Source organism: Bos taurus, unplaced genomic scaffold (genome assembly GCF_002263795.3).
Source record: "Bos taurus isolate L1 Dominette 01449 registration number 42190680 breed Hereford unplaced genomic scaffold, ARS-UCD2.0 Leftover_ScbfJmS_264, whole genome shotgun sequence".
In the NCBI taxonomy this organism is placed as follows: Eukaryota; Metazoa; Chordata; class Mammalia; order Artiodactyla; family Bovidae; genus Bos; species Bos taurus.
In genome coordinates, this window is record NW_020191578.1 from 509491 (window position 1) to 528669 (window position 19179).

The 19179-nt window shown below is 40.7% G+C and overlaps 1 protein-coding gene across 1 annotated transcript in view; it reads right to left on the minus strand.

Annotated features, from left to right (window-relative positions):
• Positions 1-19179, minus strand: part of LOC100848700 (ATP-binding cassette sub-family C member 4) — a 164021-nt gene that overhangs the window by 53248 nt on the left and 91594 nt on the right. The window contains exons 21-23 of the mRNA XM_024989169.2: positions 7461-7611; positions 4380-4499; positions 3057-3167 (exon numbers count right to left, since the gene is read on the minus strand). Of these exons, the coding sequence (XP_024844937.1) occupies positions 3057-3167; positions 4380-4499; positions 7461-7611 (382 nt within the window). The remainder of the gene's footprint in view (positions 1-3056; positions 3168-4379; positions 4500-7460; positions 7612-19179) is intronic.

Here is a 19179-nt window from a genome sequence, read left to right on the forward strand (position 1 = left end):
TTCTGTACAGTTCTTCAGTGTATTATTGCCAGGTCTTCCTAATCTCTTCTGCTTCTCGTAGGTCCTTATGATTTCTTTCTCTTATACTAGCAATTCCAACCAGATTGAGATATACTTTACAGTATTATATAGGTGAGGGTCATGTCATTATTCAAGGTCATTCCTGGTGGCTCAGTTGGTAAAGAATCTGCCTGCAGTGCAGGAGACCCAGGTCAATCCCTGGGTCAGTAAGATCCCCTGTAAGCAAATGTCAACTCAATCCAGTATTCTTGCCTGGAGAAGTCCATGGACAGATAAGCCAGGCAACAGTCCATGGGATTGCAAAGAGTCAGACACAACTGAGTGACTTTCACTTTCACATGTCATTATTCAGATTTTTGTACTTATGGCTTCAATTTTCATTGTATAATTTCACTTTCTACATCCAATGTAGTTGCAGTTTCATCCACAAAAACAAGGCAATGGGTTCTAAGAGCCAGTGCTTTTAAATCTAAAGTATTACTCTCATTGTTCCATTATCAAAGACTGTGATTCAGGGTTATTACTATGGAATAGTTAGGGATGGTAAATTCGTGCCATGCACTCCAACAGCTGCTCATCTGGTATCCACACAACAGTGAGGACACTGTTCTTTGCTACAGAGACTCTTTCTCTGCCCAGTACACCAGACACCTACAACCAAGAGATCCAAGTAGCTCTAAAATTAAACCTAAACCCTAAGCTGTACAAAAAGCTTAATAGTAAATTTGGTTCTGTCCATCCATATACAGGACACTACCTGGAATGTTCAGGTCAGCTTACTACAGTTGCATGGACCTCAACCAATTTAAAGAAAGATAAAAAAATAAAAGTTCTCAGCAAAGACCTATAGTAAATAAATGGAACAAACAAACAAACCACCTAAAGTAATCTACAGATTCAGTGCAATCCTTATCAAATTACCAATGGCATTTTTCACAGAATTAGAACAAAAACTTTTACATTTTGTATGGAAACACAAAATACTGTCAAAAGCCAAAGCAATCTTGAGAAAAACAAAGTAGAAACTTGAAGCTGGGTAGAATCAGGCTCCTTGTCTTCAGACTATACTGCAAAGCTACAAAAACTGAAACATATGCTACTGGCACCAAAAACAGAAATATAGATCAATGGAACAAGACGGAAAGTCCAGAGATAAACCCAGGCACCTAAGGTCACCTATGACAAAGGAAGCAAGAATATACAATGGAGAAAAGACAGTCTCTTCAATAAGTGGTGCTGGAAAAATTGGATAGCTATGTGTAAAAGAATAAAATTAAAACACTCCCTAACATCATACACAAAAATAAACTCAAAATGGATTATAGACATATATGTAACACCAGACAATATATAACTCTTAGATGAAAACACAGGGAGAATTCTCTCTGACATAAATTGCAGCAAGATCTTTTTTGATCAACCTCCTAGAGTAATGAAAATAAAAGATAAACTAATGGGACCTAATTAAGCTTAAAAGATTTTGCACAGCAAAGAACACCATAAACAATACTGAAAAGACAACCTGCAGAATAGGAAAAAATATTTGCAAACAAAGTGACTGACAGGGATTACTCTCTGAAATACACAAACAGTTCATGCAGTTCAATAGAAAAAAAACCCCAATCCAAAAATGGGCAGATTAAAACAGACACTCTCCAATGAAGACATACAGATGGCCAAAAAGCACATGAAAAGATGGTCAACATCTCTCACCTCACACTAGTCAGTATGACCATCATCAAACAGTCTACAAACAATAAATGCTGGAGAGGATGTGAAGAAAAGGGAACTCTCCTACACTGTTGCTGGGAATGTAAACTGGTACAGTCACTATGGAGAATGATATGGAAGTTCCTTTAAAAACTAAAACCAGAGCTGCCACATGATCCAGCAATCCCACTCCTGGGCATCTATCCAGAGGAAACCATAATTCCAAAAGGTACATGCACCCTAATGTTCACTGCAGCTCTATTCACAATAGCCAGGACATGGAAGCGACCTGAATGCCCATCAACAGAGCAATGGTAAGGAAGATGTGTTATCATATATACAATGGATTATTATCCAGCCATAACAAAGAGCAAAATAATGCCTTTTGCAGAAACATGGATAGACCTAGAGACTTTCATAATAAGTGAAGTATGTCAGACAGGAAAACATAGAATATGATATTGCTTATACATGAATTCTAACAAAAGGCAACAAATGAAGTTATCTACAAAACAGAAATAGAGTCACAGATGTAGAAGATAAACTTATGATTACCAGGGCTAAGAGAAGGGAGGGATAAATTGGAAGACTGGGATTGGCACATACTTACTACTATATATAAAATATTAAAATAGATAACTAATAAGAAACAAATGTAAAGTTCAGGGAACTCTGTAATGACCTATATAGGAAAAGATTCAAAAAAGGAGTGTATATATGTATACGTATTTCAGATTCATTTTGTTATACACCATAAACTAAGACAACTGTGTAAACCAATAAAACTTAAAAGAATGGTCCAAGCCAGCCAAAGCAGGGGCCCAAGACACCACAGGTCGGCTGGAGGCACTTTCATATCTGGTCTTTGCTGTTAAAGATTCTAAAAGTCCAAAATAGAAATTCTTTTCTAAAGGACAATGTATTTGAAATATTAATTAGCATGCAAATTACTAAAAAAAGATACATGCACCCCAATGTCCATAGGGTATGGAAAAAGAATATTTAAAAAAGTGGATATACGTATAACAGATTCACTTGGCTGTACACCTGAAGCTAACACATCATAAATCAACCATACGCCAATCAAAAAATTTTAAAGAGCTCTCAACAAGGACCTACTATAAATAAATAAGTAAATGGAAAAAAAGATGAAAGTTCTCATCAGGACACAAATGACTTCACATGGACCACACGGTAGAGTCACATGCTGCAAACACTTTAATTCATTAGAACCAAGCAGTATATATTAGACAAGATGGCAAGAGTTTAATAACTACAAAGCTATAAACTGTAAACATACTGCAAATATTCACATATTTACTTACTTGCTACCAGAATCAGGGCCCCAAAGGCAACAACAGTGACAAAGATGGCACAGGTGACATCCAGATACACAGCGAGCCATCGGGTCGTCGTCAAAAGCAGGAACCAAGCCTCTGGATTTGTAAACCGTAATAAGCATAATACACAAACAGAAAAACCATGTTAGCTGCTTCTAATGAGGGAGAGTGTTTCCTCAGTTGAGGTAGAGAAGATTTTATACAAGGTAGGACAGCAGAGTCACACACTTAAGGAACCTGAAGATTCCAGAAATTTAGGTTCTAACCCAAGACAAGGTATGGGACACACAGGAATCAGTCCAGGAAGCAAGCATTGAAAACGTCAATATTGTAAAGTAATTAGCCTCCAACTAAAATAAATTTATATTAAAAAATAATAATAAAAGAAAATGTCAACTCAAAGGGTATCAACATAAATACGATCACAAGAAAGAAGATGGAAAATCATCTTATTGGTGCATTTTCTGCAGTGCTGGGCCTCAGTGTGAAGATCGTCCTCTCACACGTTGACTGATCCAGCTCTGACAGCAGAGAGCACAGCTCACACTGTTTCCAGCACCTTCTGCACTCACCACAGGGCCCTGCAGTGTTTATTCTTAGAAGCCAGTGTCTATATAACCATAAGCTAACAGGATCTGCATGTGGCTTTCAAAATGCCACTTATCTTCAAAATACTATGATTGAACAGTTTGACCAGGATTTTATAGACTTAGAGGAAATTCTGAGTTTTCTACCTAGGAAAAACAACTTCACTGATATAAAGGATAATCAAGGGGGTGGCAAATCAGGAAATTAGCTTCGTCAATCACATCTACTACCCTCCATGCTCTGAAAACAGTTGACAAACTACAGACTGGGGGACAAGAATAGCGACTATCTGGTTCTGAAAAGAAAATTTTATTGGAAACAGCCATTTGCTGATGTATTATCTTTGCTTGTCTTTGCGCTACAACAGCCAAGGTGAGTAGTTGCAGCAGACAGTACAACACACAAAGCCTACAATATTTTCTATCTGGGTCTTTGCAAAAAACAAAATTTTACTGAGTCCTACCCTAAAGAGACAGAAGTCCACAGAGCACAGTGATGGAAAGACAATGCAAGCCAGTCAGGGGAGAAAAGCAGGGGGTGATGGGAAAGAGGGGAGCATAGACGGGATGCTGAGAGGAAGGGATGGGGGAGGCAGGTGTGCGGAAGGGGACCTGTAGGTGACAGAGAGAGAGGTGCTGGCCTACTAGGCCACCTGAGATGGAGGTCAGGTCTCAGAAGGCAGCACATCCCATCTGAAATTATTTCCAGAAACTTACAGACCTGAGTGCAAATCCTGATATGCGTCGAACAGCTCCTGAAAGCTCTTTTCAGCTTTGTATGCCCGGATGGTCCAGAGTCCCCGCAGAGAAGATGCTAAGTGAGAAAATACCGGGCTCCGAGCTGGGGAAGCAGAGACAGACACACAACAGAGACAGTCAGGGAGGCTGGATGCGAGGAAACCACTGCTTCCTGGGCTCTGTGGTCACACGTCCTGCCAAAGGGAATCCTCTATGTGACCCTCACTCCTACTCACATCAGGCTTGACTTTAATGACCTGGGAATGAAAGATTCTCTTTGAAACTATGTTTGACCAAATTCATTCACAGCTAGGTTTAGATAAAGAAATTCTTTACTGGTTCTTTCATCAAGGTCCTCTCAAACACACCTCCCTCCAAATTCTTCTGGCATCTCTCCAGGTGGAAATTGTTCACAACTTTTAAAAAATTTATTGAAGTATAGCTGATTTACAATAATGTGTTAGTTTCAGGTATATAGTATAGTCATTCAGTTATTTTTTTTCTGATTATATTCCATTACAGGTAATTAAGAGATGCTGAATAAACTTTCCTGTGCTTTACAGTAAATCCTTGTTGCATACCTATTTGACAAATAATAGTATGTCCATTAATCCCATATTTCTACTTTGTTCCTCCTTCCCTCCCAATCCCCTTTGGTAAGTTTGTTTTCTATGTCTCTGAGTCTATTTCTATTTTGTGTACAGATTCATTTGTATTATTTTTAGATTCCATGAATACCTGATACCATATTTGTCTTTCTCTGACTTAAAAAAAATATATTATTCTCTAAATCCATCCAAATGCTTGAAATTGAGATATTTTTTCTTTTTCATTGTTAACTAATTTTTGAATCCGTAACATTCTAAAATTTAATTCCTCATTAGTGTCCTCACCACACTGAATTTTAATGAGCTATCTGTGTGCCGTCTCCACCTCAGATGAGTAGCCTAAAGGGTGGGATAGAGTCAGTACATCCCCCACCCTGGAGCAGACCCAGACCTAGGACAGGGCGAGATGAGTAAGGGGAGCAGACAGTCTGCCGCCTCCCCCGTCCTGGGCCTCCCCCTGCACCTGCGCCAGGAGCCTCTGTGTGGGTCATGGAGCACCCAGCACTGCATTGGCCTTGTGCCCACAGGACCCAGCAGATGAGGAGCCTTTGAATGGTCCTGACTTCTGTTCCAGGAACCTGATGGATGCTTTCATAACTGCCCTACTGGATCTCTGAACCACGACATGATCTAACACTTTCCCTTTGTCCCTTGTTCACACACAGAGCTGAAAGTAACTCGGTGGTGCCTTTGTTCATCCATTTGAGTACCTGTGTTCTCATTCCCGCATCCACACTGCTCTCTCTCTCTTCACTCTATTGACTAACTTTTTAGCTTCCTATAACGTTTTGCTTATAAGAGCAACATAAACTCAGATGGAGCTCATGCTCCAAATAATAAAGGCAAGGGACTGTGTTCAGGCCTTTTCTTCAGCCCAGCAGGTGTCCCAATCCACCCCCAGAACCCAGACAGGAGGCAGGGTGCTCACAGGGATGATGCAGGGGTATTCCAGGCCCCACCACCCTGTCAGAAGGATGGCAAGAGTCCAGCTCCAGAGACCACAGAAAACTCACTAGAACCAGGCTCTTGTTTCACAGCAAATGTTGTGACATCAACACTACTCATCACAGACAAGACTTCTGAGTAGGAAGGAGACATGCCTGTTCCCCCAGGGAGAGTCCTGGAATGAACTCTCCTGCATGGCCTCCCTCACCTGCTTCCCTGTCAGGAGATCAAAGTGTAGCTGATTCTCTCCAGCAGGGATGGAGGTCAGGATCGACTTTAGAAACCAGGTGTCATCTCAGCCTTGAACACCAGGGAACCAAATACCCATCACCTACCTCACCTCATGCCCAAGAGTTACAGGCTGGGGGAATCTGGACCCATGAAAAGCCATCCTGTTTCTCTCATATCCCATTTAGGGCTGAGCAGGATGCCAGGATGAGTGAACTGGAGGGTCTGCAAAGAAATTAACTAGTACAAGGGGAGAGGGGATGTTAAGGCTCTGGTGCTGTGTTGCCCAAAGTATCACTTTTCCCACAAGCACTGAGCTCGCTGTCCTGAAGCAACTATATCACAGTCATGGTGTCAGCCCACAGTCACACACACACATAACCTTACAGTTCACAGGACTGACAGATCCCCCTCTTGTGTCCTCCTAAGGGATTCTTTCCAGTATCACTTATATGAATGGCTTTGAGAAAGGGGGGACCAAAAAACAGTGTGGTGTCACCCCAAATACTAGTAATGATAAAGAGCAAACCTGCAAATAACAGGGCATGTCTTTTCAGCAGGGCTTCCCTGGTAGATCAGACAGTAAAGACTCCACCTGCAATGCAGGAAACCTGGCTTCAATCCCTGGGTTGGGAAGATCCTCTGGAGAAGGGAATGTCTACCCACTCCAGTATTTTTTCCTGGAGAATTCCATGGACAGAGCAGCCTGGTTGGCTACAGTCCATGGGGTCACAAAGAGTCAGACACAACTGAGAGACTAACATGTATTTTTCAATACACTTAACAACTGCAACTTACTTAACATGTAAAAAAAATGTATTTTTCAAAAATATCACTTCTGACATATTTCCTAAAGTCTTTTTTCCTTTTCCTAATCTTTTCTTTTCATTGTCACTTCTGGTAACTTCAGGAGGAGAAACAATGCCTATTTTCCTTCTACATTAATTCCAACAAGATAAAATATTTTTAAGAAAAGTATTTACAGAGTGGATACTATGTGTGAAGAAATATGTCATGAACAAGACAAAAATGGTCCCTGTCCTCATGGTGCTCACATTAATCCCCCTTGTGCTAAAATGCATAGCCACAGCTGACCTGCCACCAGCTCTATTTGCCTTAAGGACCATACTGACTCACAGTGGCCATAACATTCAATTACCTAATGTTGATTTGTGAGAAATTCCAGAAAACAGAGTCTTCAGGATTTCATGGGTCTGGTTAAAAATGGTATAAATGGAAGCCAGCCTGCACTGTCATACCAATCTGAGAGCCCCGGTACTCACTTGTACATTCCAGGCGTTTCACATCTCGTGAAGTCCTTAAGAAAAACCACCGGAGGACAAAGAAAATGATGCCAAGGGGAATCACAGGTATAGCAATCCAAGGAATCGCAGCCACCATCACGCCCACCATACCGATCACAAGAAGAAATGTCTGAAATAGCGAAAATAGATACAGAAGCCTCCTTAGGTATCAGCTCTTGTGATATACTCAGTAGCCCTATGAGGCAGGCATTACTAGTTTTAACAAATGAGAATATTTGAAGTTCAGAGAGTAGGAGTTGAATCCCAAACTATCTGGAGTCAGCAGGTATTATTCAAAAGATGAGCGAGCAGGTATCACAGGTGAGGAATCCAGGATGTCTCAGCTATGCATGGAGGGATAAAGAAGTGGTTAATTACAAATTCAGTGTTCAGAAAAGTAGAACAAAATTTAAATGTTGACCTTTGGAAGTAGGAATTCCTCTTTCTAGATTTTCTATCCATAGTTAATATTTACTGAGTGTTGACTATATACATGGCTAGACCTTCAAACCTTCACATGTATTAACTCATTAATCATTACAATAGCTTTATCTAGTAAAAGTATTATCTCATTTTACAGATGGAGAGAGTGAGGTACAGGGAGAGGGAAAGCAATTTGATGGAGACTGAAAAACCTAAGTCACAAAGATGGAAAGCTCATGTCATGAGCCTTTATGATACATTCAAGCTTGCCCCCAACATACAGCCATCTTTCTATCTTTATACTAAGTATTTAAAATGCCCTTTCCAAAGACTAATGATTATAACAACAGCAGATCCCATTTACCAGGTATTTACTGTATGTAAGACACTGCACTAAGAGTTCCATGAACATTCTCTTAATCATCACATTATCCCGTGAGATGATTTTATCTTGGGAAATGATCTAGGTCAAAAAAAGACAGTAGAACAGAAAACAAAATCATTTACTGGCACTGATTTAAGCATCCATGTTTAACAGGAGAAGTATGATACCCTTACTTTTAAGAATGCAATCAACACTTAGTGTCTGCTTGCTGTGACAGTGGGGTGGGGTGGTGGGGATGTGCAGATTCAGTCTGGTCCAAGGCCTCCAAAGTTTAGGCTCTCAGGTGGATACAAATTCATGGTGATCTGCACAAGGCAGAGTGCTGGGGAAACATGGTGAAGAACTCAGGAACATTTTTAGACAATTCTAAGAGACTTAGTGTTGGGGGCCAGAGTGAGGCACTCGGCCCATGGCAAAGATCATGAGGAAGGAGGCTCGACATACGCAAAGGCGGGATCGAGCCTCAGGAGTCCCCCTGGAAATCCTCGAGCATCTACCCCCATAACCAGAGCCTGCCTACTTTACTACTTTGTGCTCATCTACACCTCTGACTTTACGGGGGGCTGTCCCCCACCACCTCTTTCGGAGAAGGAGTTAACTTAGAGCTCCAGTTAATAAAAACTCCTGGGCATGACAAGAGTGTTTTAACCTACAAACTCCTCTGAGGGTTCTCTAGCCTGCCTGACAGGCTTGTCCGGCCACATGTGATTGCTCACAGCCTCCCAACCGTGAGAGGCACGAGATGCTTTAAACCTTCTAAAAACAGGTTCCTTAGAAAAGTTAGAAAACTATTAGTATCAGTATAATGGGCTGATTAGAAACTGTGTTGGTGAAGGGTTTTTCATTTGTTGAGCCAATGTTTGTTGCTAAGTCTCCATATCCCCTGCCCTTACACACATTAATGAATATATAGAAGAAATAAGTATTAACCTTTGATATAAATCATGTTAGACCTTAGGCTAAGTAAATTCTTTCCTTAACTAAAACCCACTATACCCTCACCCTATAGGAATGTAACTTTATTTGGGTGGCGTCTGTTTTAAGAATAATCACCCCTGGAGAAATAAGTGTCCTGGTTGACTGACTGCTGTCACAAGGAGAGGGTCATAAATTGTCAGCAGGCCCCCTGGCCAGAAGATGATGTAACACCCCTAAGACCTCTGTATACATTTGTATGAAGCACCTGACTTTGATAAAAGTCAGGACTGCTGACCCTGCGTGACTTTTGCATAACATCTCAGTGTATAAAAGTAGACCATGGAAAATAAAGAATTGGGATCAGTTTCTCGAAATACTGGTCTCCCCATGTCGCTCTCTCTCTCACTCTGGCTGAGTCTCCATCTGGAGTGTGGAACCCGCCATGCTTACTAATTATGCCTGGGCTTCTAAGATCCGAACGGGGAGGCCTCAGTGTCTCCTCTCCTTCGGGAGGATGGAAGGACGCCTGAGGCCTACGTAAGTGATGCAAACTTCTTGTCTTGAAGTTTTATTGGTCTCCCACGTAAACCAAGCTACTCAGCCTCTTTTCTCCACTGAATTTTCCTACTGAGCTATCCTCATTCTATTACTCTTTACATCTCTAATTAATATCTAATTGAAGCTATTGTATCCTGATCCTCGCTGATGCCGTCCCCGCTTCGAATACCCTGGATCAGCCGGGGCTGCACCCCAGCAACTTAGGATGAATTTTACAGGCTGGTTTAACAAATAGACCCTGGAGAAAGGAACACCTACCCACTCCAGTATTCTGGCCTGAAGAATTCTCAAAGAGTTGGACACAACTGAGGGACTTTCACTTTCACAAATAGAAAGATTGGCAAGAATAACTTGCAGGCAGTAACTAGAATTGATGGTACTTTTGACCAAAAAGGAGCTGGGATGAGGTTGAGATGCCCATCTGAGGTAACACTGGTTGTTCTGTGTCTTCTTAGCACTAGCACCTGGATCTCATGCTCGCTGGCCAGGGCCTCCCCATCATGTCACCCAGGGCTGCTGGCCCAGGAGCCTCTCTGAGGGATGGATTAGCATGGTAATGCTTGTATCATAGAGACATGTATCATTTCACAGCTCTTCCAGTTTGAGTTTTCTCAGAGGATCTTCACATCTATCTTGTGAATGAGAAAAGTAAGAACTTCATTTTCATTTACAGATATGACATAAAGATGGGAGGGTAAGTGGTTGTCCTGACTTTTTCCAGGAAGGACTGCAGGTCAAGGAGAAAGCCAGGCACTTTGTACTTAGGGAATCCTAGAGCCACAGTGGCAGGAAGGAGGAGCCTGGAAGGAGTCCAGAACTGTGACTCTGTGTCCAGGAGCCCTTGGGAACAAAACCCTATTATCTGGATGGAGACCCATGTGCTTTTCCTGTTTCTCCCACACTTGCCATGGTATCAAAATAAAACAAAGAGTGAAGAGGATGGATTCTGAAGCAATACATTCCAGTCATAAGTGGAGAAAGATAGGCCTGACTGACCACTCTCCTATTAGACCTGCAGATGAACAACTGCTTACAGCCCCTTCATTAAATATGCATTCTCTCTGCTACAACATTCACGCTCATGGGGAGGGGTCCTGCCAGCTCCTTCTATGTCTGGTCTTAAGTCACTTGATTTGCCACTGTTGGTTGTTAAAAACAAAACCTGCTAAAACATCAATAAAAAATCCAAATTACAGTTTTTTAGCAGACTCACATCATTTGATGGACAATATTCATCAATTTCAATAATCTGGCTCTCCCAAGGTGAGGGCCTTTTAAGACTAAACGCAGCCTGGCAGATAACCTGGGAAGTAGAGGTAAATCAAAGTGAAGGGCTTCACAGGAACTGAGCCAATGCATTTTCCTTAGGTACCCATTGAAGACCCATTATTAAAGCTCTCAGAAGCTCCAAAGCTAGGTCACGTCCTTCAGGTTTCATTCCCCTAAATTCTGAAGCAATTCGAAGAGGATGTCTTTGGCACCTACTTATAGGTAATACTATAGCTACCCTCACTGTGGATTGAATATTATATATTTATAAACAGTGTATGGGTTTACAGTTATATGTATACACAGCTGGGAAGCTTTAATGCCAGCTAACTCAAACCCTTTATAGAAGTTGGCAGATGAAAATAGTATCTAAGCAAAAATTATTTGAAGAAGGAAACAAAAGATTCTGGTGTGCAATACACATCCCTTCCTTGAACCCAACTTCATTTCTTTCTCCTACATTCTCAAGAATTCAAAAAAATTCAATTCAAGCTACACACAATTCCCCCCATCTGATTGGACTTCAGGCCCATCTGATGGACCACATCACCATAGCCAGTGCTTCTGTACCTCTGTCTCACAGGCACAGAGACAATGATGTATATAGAAAGAAACATATAATCCAGAAGCAAGTGACTCAAGTCCTGATGCCCCCAAATAAGGAGAATCATTATTTTTATATATTTCCCATTTGGAGCACACACCATTTGGGAAATTCTACCCAAAGTCTATGAATCCACATGAAAAAATATTTTAAAATTCCTAGATGAAATCTTCAACTTGAAATAAAATGGTAATTTTTCACAATTCAGAAAAATTCTTTAGTGTGTGAAGAATGACAACCTATACCTGGAGGGGAAATTCCACTAGCCCAGTATTATGCTGAGACAGGGTTTAGGACAAACCTTCCTGAATATTGTTAACAGGGATAGTAAGACTCTACGCCCACTCTCAATCTTAGTAAAATCTGGGATATACCAACAACATAAAAGGATGGTGGTAGGAATTAAATGAGGTAATGAATTAAAGTGCTAGACAGTTCACGCATAACAAACAAAAACTCTAACTCCATCATCACCACCCTCAAGTGTGCTCTGCATGCCAGCAGCCAGGGGAGGAGGGATGAGGTATTCATAGATTTATGAGCCCCCAAAATATTAAGAATCTCATGAAGTTGAGCCCTAACCACTAGAACAGCTTAGTATTACCTAGAGACATATCAGAGCAGGTGCTACTTTTCCTAGATGTGGTGATGATGTCACATATACCAAAGTCACTGTGGCTTTTCTTCGGTCACAGTGAAAACTGTATTGGATGTCTATTTTGTTTGAAGATGCACTTTTAAAATAATATGACCAATAAACTTCATGCCTACTACAATTGTTGTCCTCTCTGTATTATCCTCCCCACTCTAGGCCTTTAAAAGATTGATAAACTTACAGACATGGCAGTAAGTAACATTTTTTGAGATGTTTCTTTCCTTTTTTATTTTTTTTAAAAAGATGTTTCTTTTCTTATTCCATATCTTCTTTCTCTTTCTGTATCCTTTTTCTTAGTGAAGACTTACTGCTTTGACACTTATAAGTATTTATGGGATGTGAACTGTGAACTTCCTGATGTTCAAGCTGGTTTTAGAAAAGGCAGACGAACCAGAGATCAAATTGCCAACATCCGCTGGATCATAGAAAAAGCAAGAGAGTTCCAGAAAAACATCTATTTCTGCTTTATTGACTATGCCAAAGCCTTTGACTGTGTGGATCACAATAAACTGTGGAAAATTCTGAAAGAGATGAGAATACCAGACCACCTGATCTGCCTTTTGAGAAACCTGTATGCAGGTCAGGAAGCAACAGTTAGAACTGAACATGGAACAACAGACTGGTTCCAAATAGGAAAAGGAGTATGTCAAGGCTGTATATTATCACCCTGCTTATTTAACTTATATGCAGAGTACATCATGAGAAACGCTGGGCTGGAAGAAACACAAGCTGGAATCAAGATTGCTGGGAGAAATATCAACAACCTCAGATATGCAGATGACACTACCCTTACGGCGGAAAGTGAAGAGAAACTAAAAAGCCTCTTGATGAAAGTGAAAGTGGAGAGTGAAAAAGTTGGCTTAAAGCTCAACATTCAGAAAACAAAGATCATGGCATCCGGTCCCATCACTTCATGGGAAATAGATGGGGAAACAGTGGAAACAGTGTCAGACTTTATTTTTGGAGGGGCTCGAAAATCACTGCAGATGGTGACTGCAGCCATGAAATTAAAAGACGCTTACTCCTTGGAGGGAAAGTTATGACCAACCTAGATAGCATATTCAAAAGCAGAGACATTACTTTGCCAACAAAGGTCCGTCTAGTCAAGGCTATGGTTTTTCCTGTGGTCATGTATAAATGTGAGAGTTGGACTGTGAAGAAGGCTGAACGCCAAAGAATTGATGCTTTTGAACTGTGATGTTGGAGAAGACTCTTGAGAGTCCCTTGGACTGCAAAGAGATCCAACCAGTCCATTCTGAAGGAGATCAGCCCTGGGATTTCTTTGCAAGGAATGATGCTGAAGCTGAAACTCCAGTACTTTGGCCACCTCATGCGAAGAGTTGACTCATTGGAAAAGACTCTGATGCTGGGAGGGATTGGGGGCAGGAGGAGAAGGGGACGACAGAGGATGAGATGACTGGATGCCATCACTGACTCGATGGACGTGAGTCTGGGTTTACTCTGGGAGTTGGTGATGGACAGGGAGGCCTGGCGTGCTGCGATTCATGGGGTTGCAAGGAGTCAGACACGACTGAGTGACTGAACTGAACTGAACTGAAGGGGGAAAGTGATGGACCTCTGAATCAACAAAACCAAACCAGATTATTCAATATAGTCCAAAGAGAAGAATAATTTGACATTTTATATTTCATGCACCATGAACTGGCATATAATACCAATGGAAGTACAAAATCTAGGTTTTATAAACTTATGAATCTCAGGAAATGCAACTGTGTCCACTCCAGGTTGGCATTCTTGGTGGAAGCAAGCAGCCTGGCTAGAATGTCAGGATGACTAAGGCAGAGGACATGTCACACCACCTGTGGAAGGAAGTCTCATGAGCACCTTTCTTCCTCTGAAAGGATACTATACTGTAAGCAGCTGTTTAGATGCCACACTAGCCTCTAAATGAATTGTAAATGAAATATATAAAAAAGCAGCAAATAAAAAAATATTTCCTGTGAAAATGTTAATGGTCTTGTTTAAAAGCCTATCCAAACAAACAAATTGAAAAATAAGACATTGCTTTATTGCTAGAGGCCATGACAAGTTTTCTCATAACACAGAAGTTCCACATTTCTCTAAATCTAGCCAACAAGCAAAGAAGTGATGGCTACCCCATGATCTCAAATATCAATTACAGATGACATTTTATAAGACTTGCCATGAGTCCCAATCTCAAGTATTTCACAAGCTTTGTATAACCTCATCCTTACATCAATATGAGGAGGGATTATCCTCTCAATTTACAAAGCAGGAAACTGATACTCAAAGAGGCTTATCGATTTGCCCAGATGTAAGTAATTCAGTCATTATGACCCCAAGTCTTTTCTTTTAATTCTGTCTGATACTGTATCACATATAGAGATAAACTTCACATTCTAAAAATTAATATCTAAATAAACTCCTCTATTACATATTTCACCTTCTGTCTGCATTTTCTAATTCTGTTGGGTTTCTTGCAGTTGTATCTGTTGTCTCCCATGAGGGGACCATTAGTTTCTAGATTCCAAGCTAATTAGGGAATAACAGCCCACTCAGTTCAGAGAGCAGACTGATCATTAAAAGATCCTAAAAGCGCTTGCTGGGCTTCCCTGGCAGCTCAGTGGTAAAGAATCTGCCTGCCAATGCTGGAAATGTGGGTTTTATCATTGTATCGGGAATATCCTCTGGAGAAGGAAACAGTAACCCACTCCATATTCTTGCCTGGGAAATATCATGGATAGAGGAGCCTGGAGACCTATAGTCCATGGGGTCACAAAGAGTCGAACAAACCTGGCGACTGAGCAGCAACAGCAGTGTGTTCTGTCTGTAGTTTTTCAGGCACTCTGTCTACCAGATGTAATCCCTTGAATCTATTTGTCATCTCTATTGTATAACCATAAGGGATTTGATTTAGGTCAAACATGAATGGCCTATTGGTTTTCCCAACTTTCTTTAGTTTAAGCCTGAATTTTGCAATAAGAAGCTGATGATTGGAGCCACAGTCAGTTCCAGGTCTTGTTTTTGCTAACTGTGTAGAGCTTCTCCATCTTTGGCTGAAAAGGACATAATCAATCTGATTTCGGTATTGATCATTTTGTGATGTCCATGGACATTTTGTGATGTCCATGTGTAGAATCATCCCTTGTGTTGCTGGAAGAGGGTGTTTGCTATGACCAGTGTGTTTTCTTGACAAAACTTTGTTAGCCTTTGCCCTACTTCATTTTGTACTCTAAAGGCCAAACTTGCCTGTTACTCCAGATATCTCTTAATTTCCTACTTTTGCATTCCAATTCCCGATAATGAAAAGGATATCTTTCTTTGGTATTAGTTCTAGAAGGTTTTGTAGGTCTTTATAGAACCAGTCAACTTCAGCTTCTTTGGCATCAGTAGTTTGGGCATAGACCTGGATTACTATAATGTTGAATGGTTTGCCTTGGAAGTGAAACAAGATCATTCTGTCATGGTTTATATATATATATATATATTTTTTTTTAATTATTGTTTTTACTTTACAATATTGTATTGGTTTTGCCATACATTGACATGAATCTGCCATGGGTGTACATGTGTTCCCCATTCTGTCATTTTTGAGTTTGCACCCAAGTACTGCATTTCAGACTTTCTTGCTGACTATGAGAGCTACTCCATTCCTTTTAAGGGATTCTTGCCCACAGAAATAGATACAATGGTCATCTGAATGAAATTCGTCCATTCCCTTCCATTTTAGTTCATTGATTCCTAAGATGTTGATGTTCACTCTTGCCATCCTCCAGTTTGACCACACCCAATTTACCTTGCTTCATGGACCTAAAATTCCAGGTTCCTATGCAATATTGTTCTTTACAGCATTGGACTTTGTTTTCACCAACAGACACATCTATAACTGAGCATCATTTCTTTTTCAGCCCAGGTGCTTCATTTTTTCTGGAGCTATTAGTAATTGCCCTCCACTCATCCCCAGTAGCATACTGGACACCTTCCAACCTGGAGGGCTCATCTTCTGGTATCATATCTTTGTGCCTTTTCATACTAATCATGGGGTTCTCATCACAAGAATACTGGAGTGGTTTGTCATTTCCTCCACCAGTGGACCGCGTTTTGTCAGAACTCTCCACTATGACCTGTCCATCTTAGTTGGCCCTGCATGACATGGCACACAGCTTCATTGAGTTACACAAGCCCGTCACCACAATGAGGCTGTGATCCATGAAGGGGGAAAGGACATGAACAGTCAGTTATTTAAGCTCAGCCAAGTTGTTGATTCTTTTTTGTTGTTGTTGCTGTTGTTTTCTCTTCCTGAAAGAGGGTTGTGCGAGGAAGAAAGGTTTTGCAATTCAGTTTTCCTCAATAAATTATAGCATTTTGCTGAGGGCAGCTGTGTTCAACTTCTCATACTCAAAGTGGTCCCATTTTTTTTTAATTTAAAAAGTTATTTTTGGGAATTTTTAATCTATTTATTTTTAATTGAAGGATAATTATAATGTCTAAATCTAACTTCCATATCTTACTTTCATTTTCACTTGTTTTACTAGTAGGAAGACTTCTAGGAAGTGATGATTTCAATGATAAGAACTGTACATAATTGAGACTTTTTACTCAGTGTTATTTGGGACTTTGGAAAATTGTATGAATATTACATTAATTTGAAATATTTAGGGCCCAATAGTCAGTTTTGAAAACAACTGATTTTTATTCCATGAGTCTACAAAAGAAAGTGTCCATTAAAATTTTCAAGAATTACAAAGGAGAATGGCAATGACATATGTATAATATCATATATGAAACGAGTCACCAGTCCAGGTTTGATGCACGATACTGGATGCTTGGGGCTGGTGCACTGGGATGACCCAGAGGGATGGTATTGGGAGGGAGGAGGGTTCAGGATGGGGAACACATGTATGCCTGTGGTGGATTCATTTCAATATATGGCAAAACCAATACAATATTGTAAAGTTTAAAAATAAAATAAAATTAAAAAAATTTAAAAAAAAGAAAATACAGTAAAAAAAAAAAAAGTATTACAAACCTAGAATTTCTGTAATACAAACTCTTGAGATGATACTGATGGGCTTGGAAACTGTCTGATGATCACTTTAATGCAACATAATGCCAGTGTCATCAGACAATTTTTCTCACTTAAAAACACATATGGTGTTTTAAAAATAACTACCCATTACTTAGTGTTCAACATGCATTTAGATGTTATGCAAAGAATAATATTAAAACAACTTCATTTTATCTTCCCAACATTTATGGAGTTTGTATTACTTTCTCTATGCTACTGAGAGGAGACTGGCTTTGTGGGGCAGAGACAGGAAGAGGAAGAGCTGGGATTCAAGCTTGGAAAAGGAGACTGCAGGGCTTCCCACACCACTGTACTTTAAAGTTGTTGACATCATAAATGATTATCAGGTAGAATCACACTACATAAATTGTTTTTTTTATGCTGCTTTCCTTCATCCTTTTTGAAATGGTGAACAGCTCCAATTTGCCCAACAACTATAATGTAACTGAACAGGCAACATATCTGGTATCTGTAAGAGGCAGTGTACAGGATGGTGCACAAACTCATGATTGCCCTCTGTTGGGATGTGGCCTCAGTGACATCGTCTGAGTACATGTTCTGTCCTGAAGTGTAGGCTCACGACTCAGAACCCAGGGTTTCCATACACTTGGCATCACTATTACAAAATATTAAATAAATTATCTGAGATATCTTTTAAGGGAAAGAGAAGGAATTAAATGAGGAAAAGTATATGACATAGACTCTTTAGAAGTAATAAAAATAAAAATGATCAAGAATCTTCCAAGGTTTATCAAATATACCAAGGATAAGCAGAATCATCAAAAATGAGCTTGAAAACACTTGGCATGAACTATGTCCTTTAAAACAAATGGAAAAATCCCCTTCCAGCCCCTCCCTTCCCCCCTCTCAGCTAGGGATAAAAAGAAAGACTGGGTCCCACACCTGAACTCAGCTTCCAGCAGCACCTTCTGTCCCACCATCCACAGAGGCCTTTCCCTCTCATCTGGGATCAAAGATCACCTCCTAGAAGCTCAGCCCACCTCCTGGACCAGGCTCCCTAACTGCCTCCAGCCTCCACATCCAGTTTGCCTTCCAGGACTTCTTCCACAAAGCTCCCACAATTAGGATTCCAAAGCCATCAAAGGGTGAATCTCTGGATGTCTTCCTTCCCTGGGGGACTGGAGGAGACCCATGAGGGGAGGACTTCGTGCCTGACTCTCCCCTGTACCTCTCGACCTCAATTCTTTCTTGTTGAAGGGAAGGACGGAAGAGAGGGGAAAATCACCAACCATACTCCCCTCCCAGAAACCAAAATCTCAAACAACCAACACCACCTCCTCAGACCCTACATTCCAGATGGGCCTCTCTCCTGATTCATTCAAACTCCTTCTGGTCTGTCTTCACCTCAACTCCCTCCATAACTCCTGGATTTGCAGCCCTTTGCTCTCTAACTCCTCCCACATGAAACCTGCTCCTCAGGTCACCAGATGCCTCCTCACTCCAAATCAACCAACAGGTTTCTGTGGACTCACCTTCTCATTTGCACTGAACAGACCTGTCCTTCCTTGGGTCTCTACCATATCTTCTCCTCTCTTCCTTGCTGTTCATTATGTGTCTTCTGTACTTCCCTTCTCTCTCTGATTTCTCTCTGAATATCAGGGCTTCCCTAAGCTTCTGATCCTGGCTCCTAAAATACTTCCCTCTCTCTTGGCAATCTTACTCATCTTCAGAGATTTAGCTACTTGTTCAGTGAAAAATACTCAGGCTCCATGTTCATCTCAGGTCTCTCTCTCAGAGAACAGACTCTTACTTCCAACTACAGGACACCTCCACCAAACTTCAAGATAATTGAATTTCAAGTGGTAGATTAAAGAC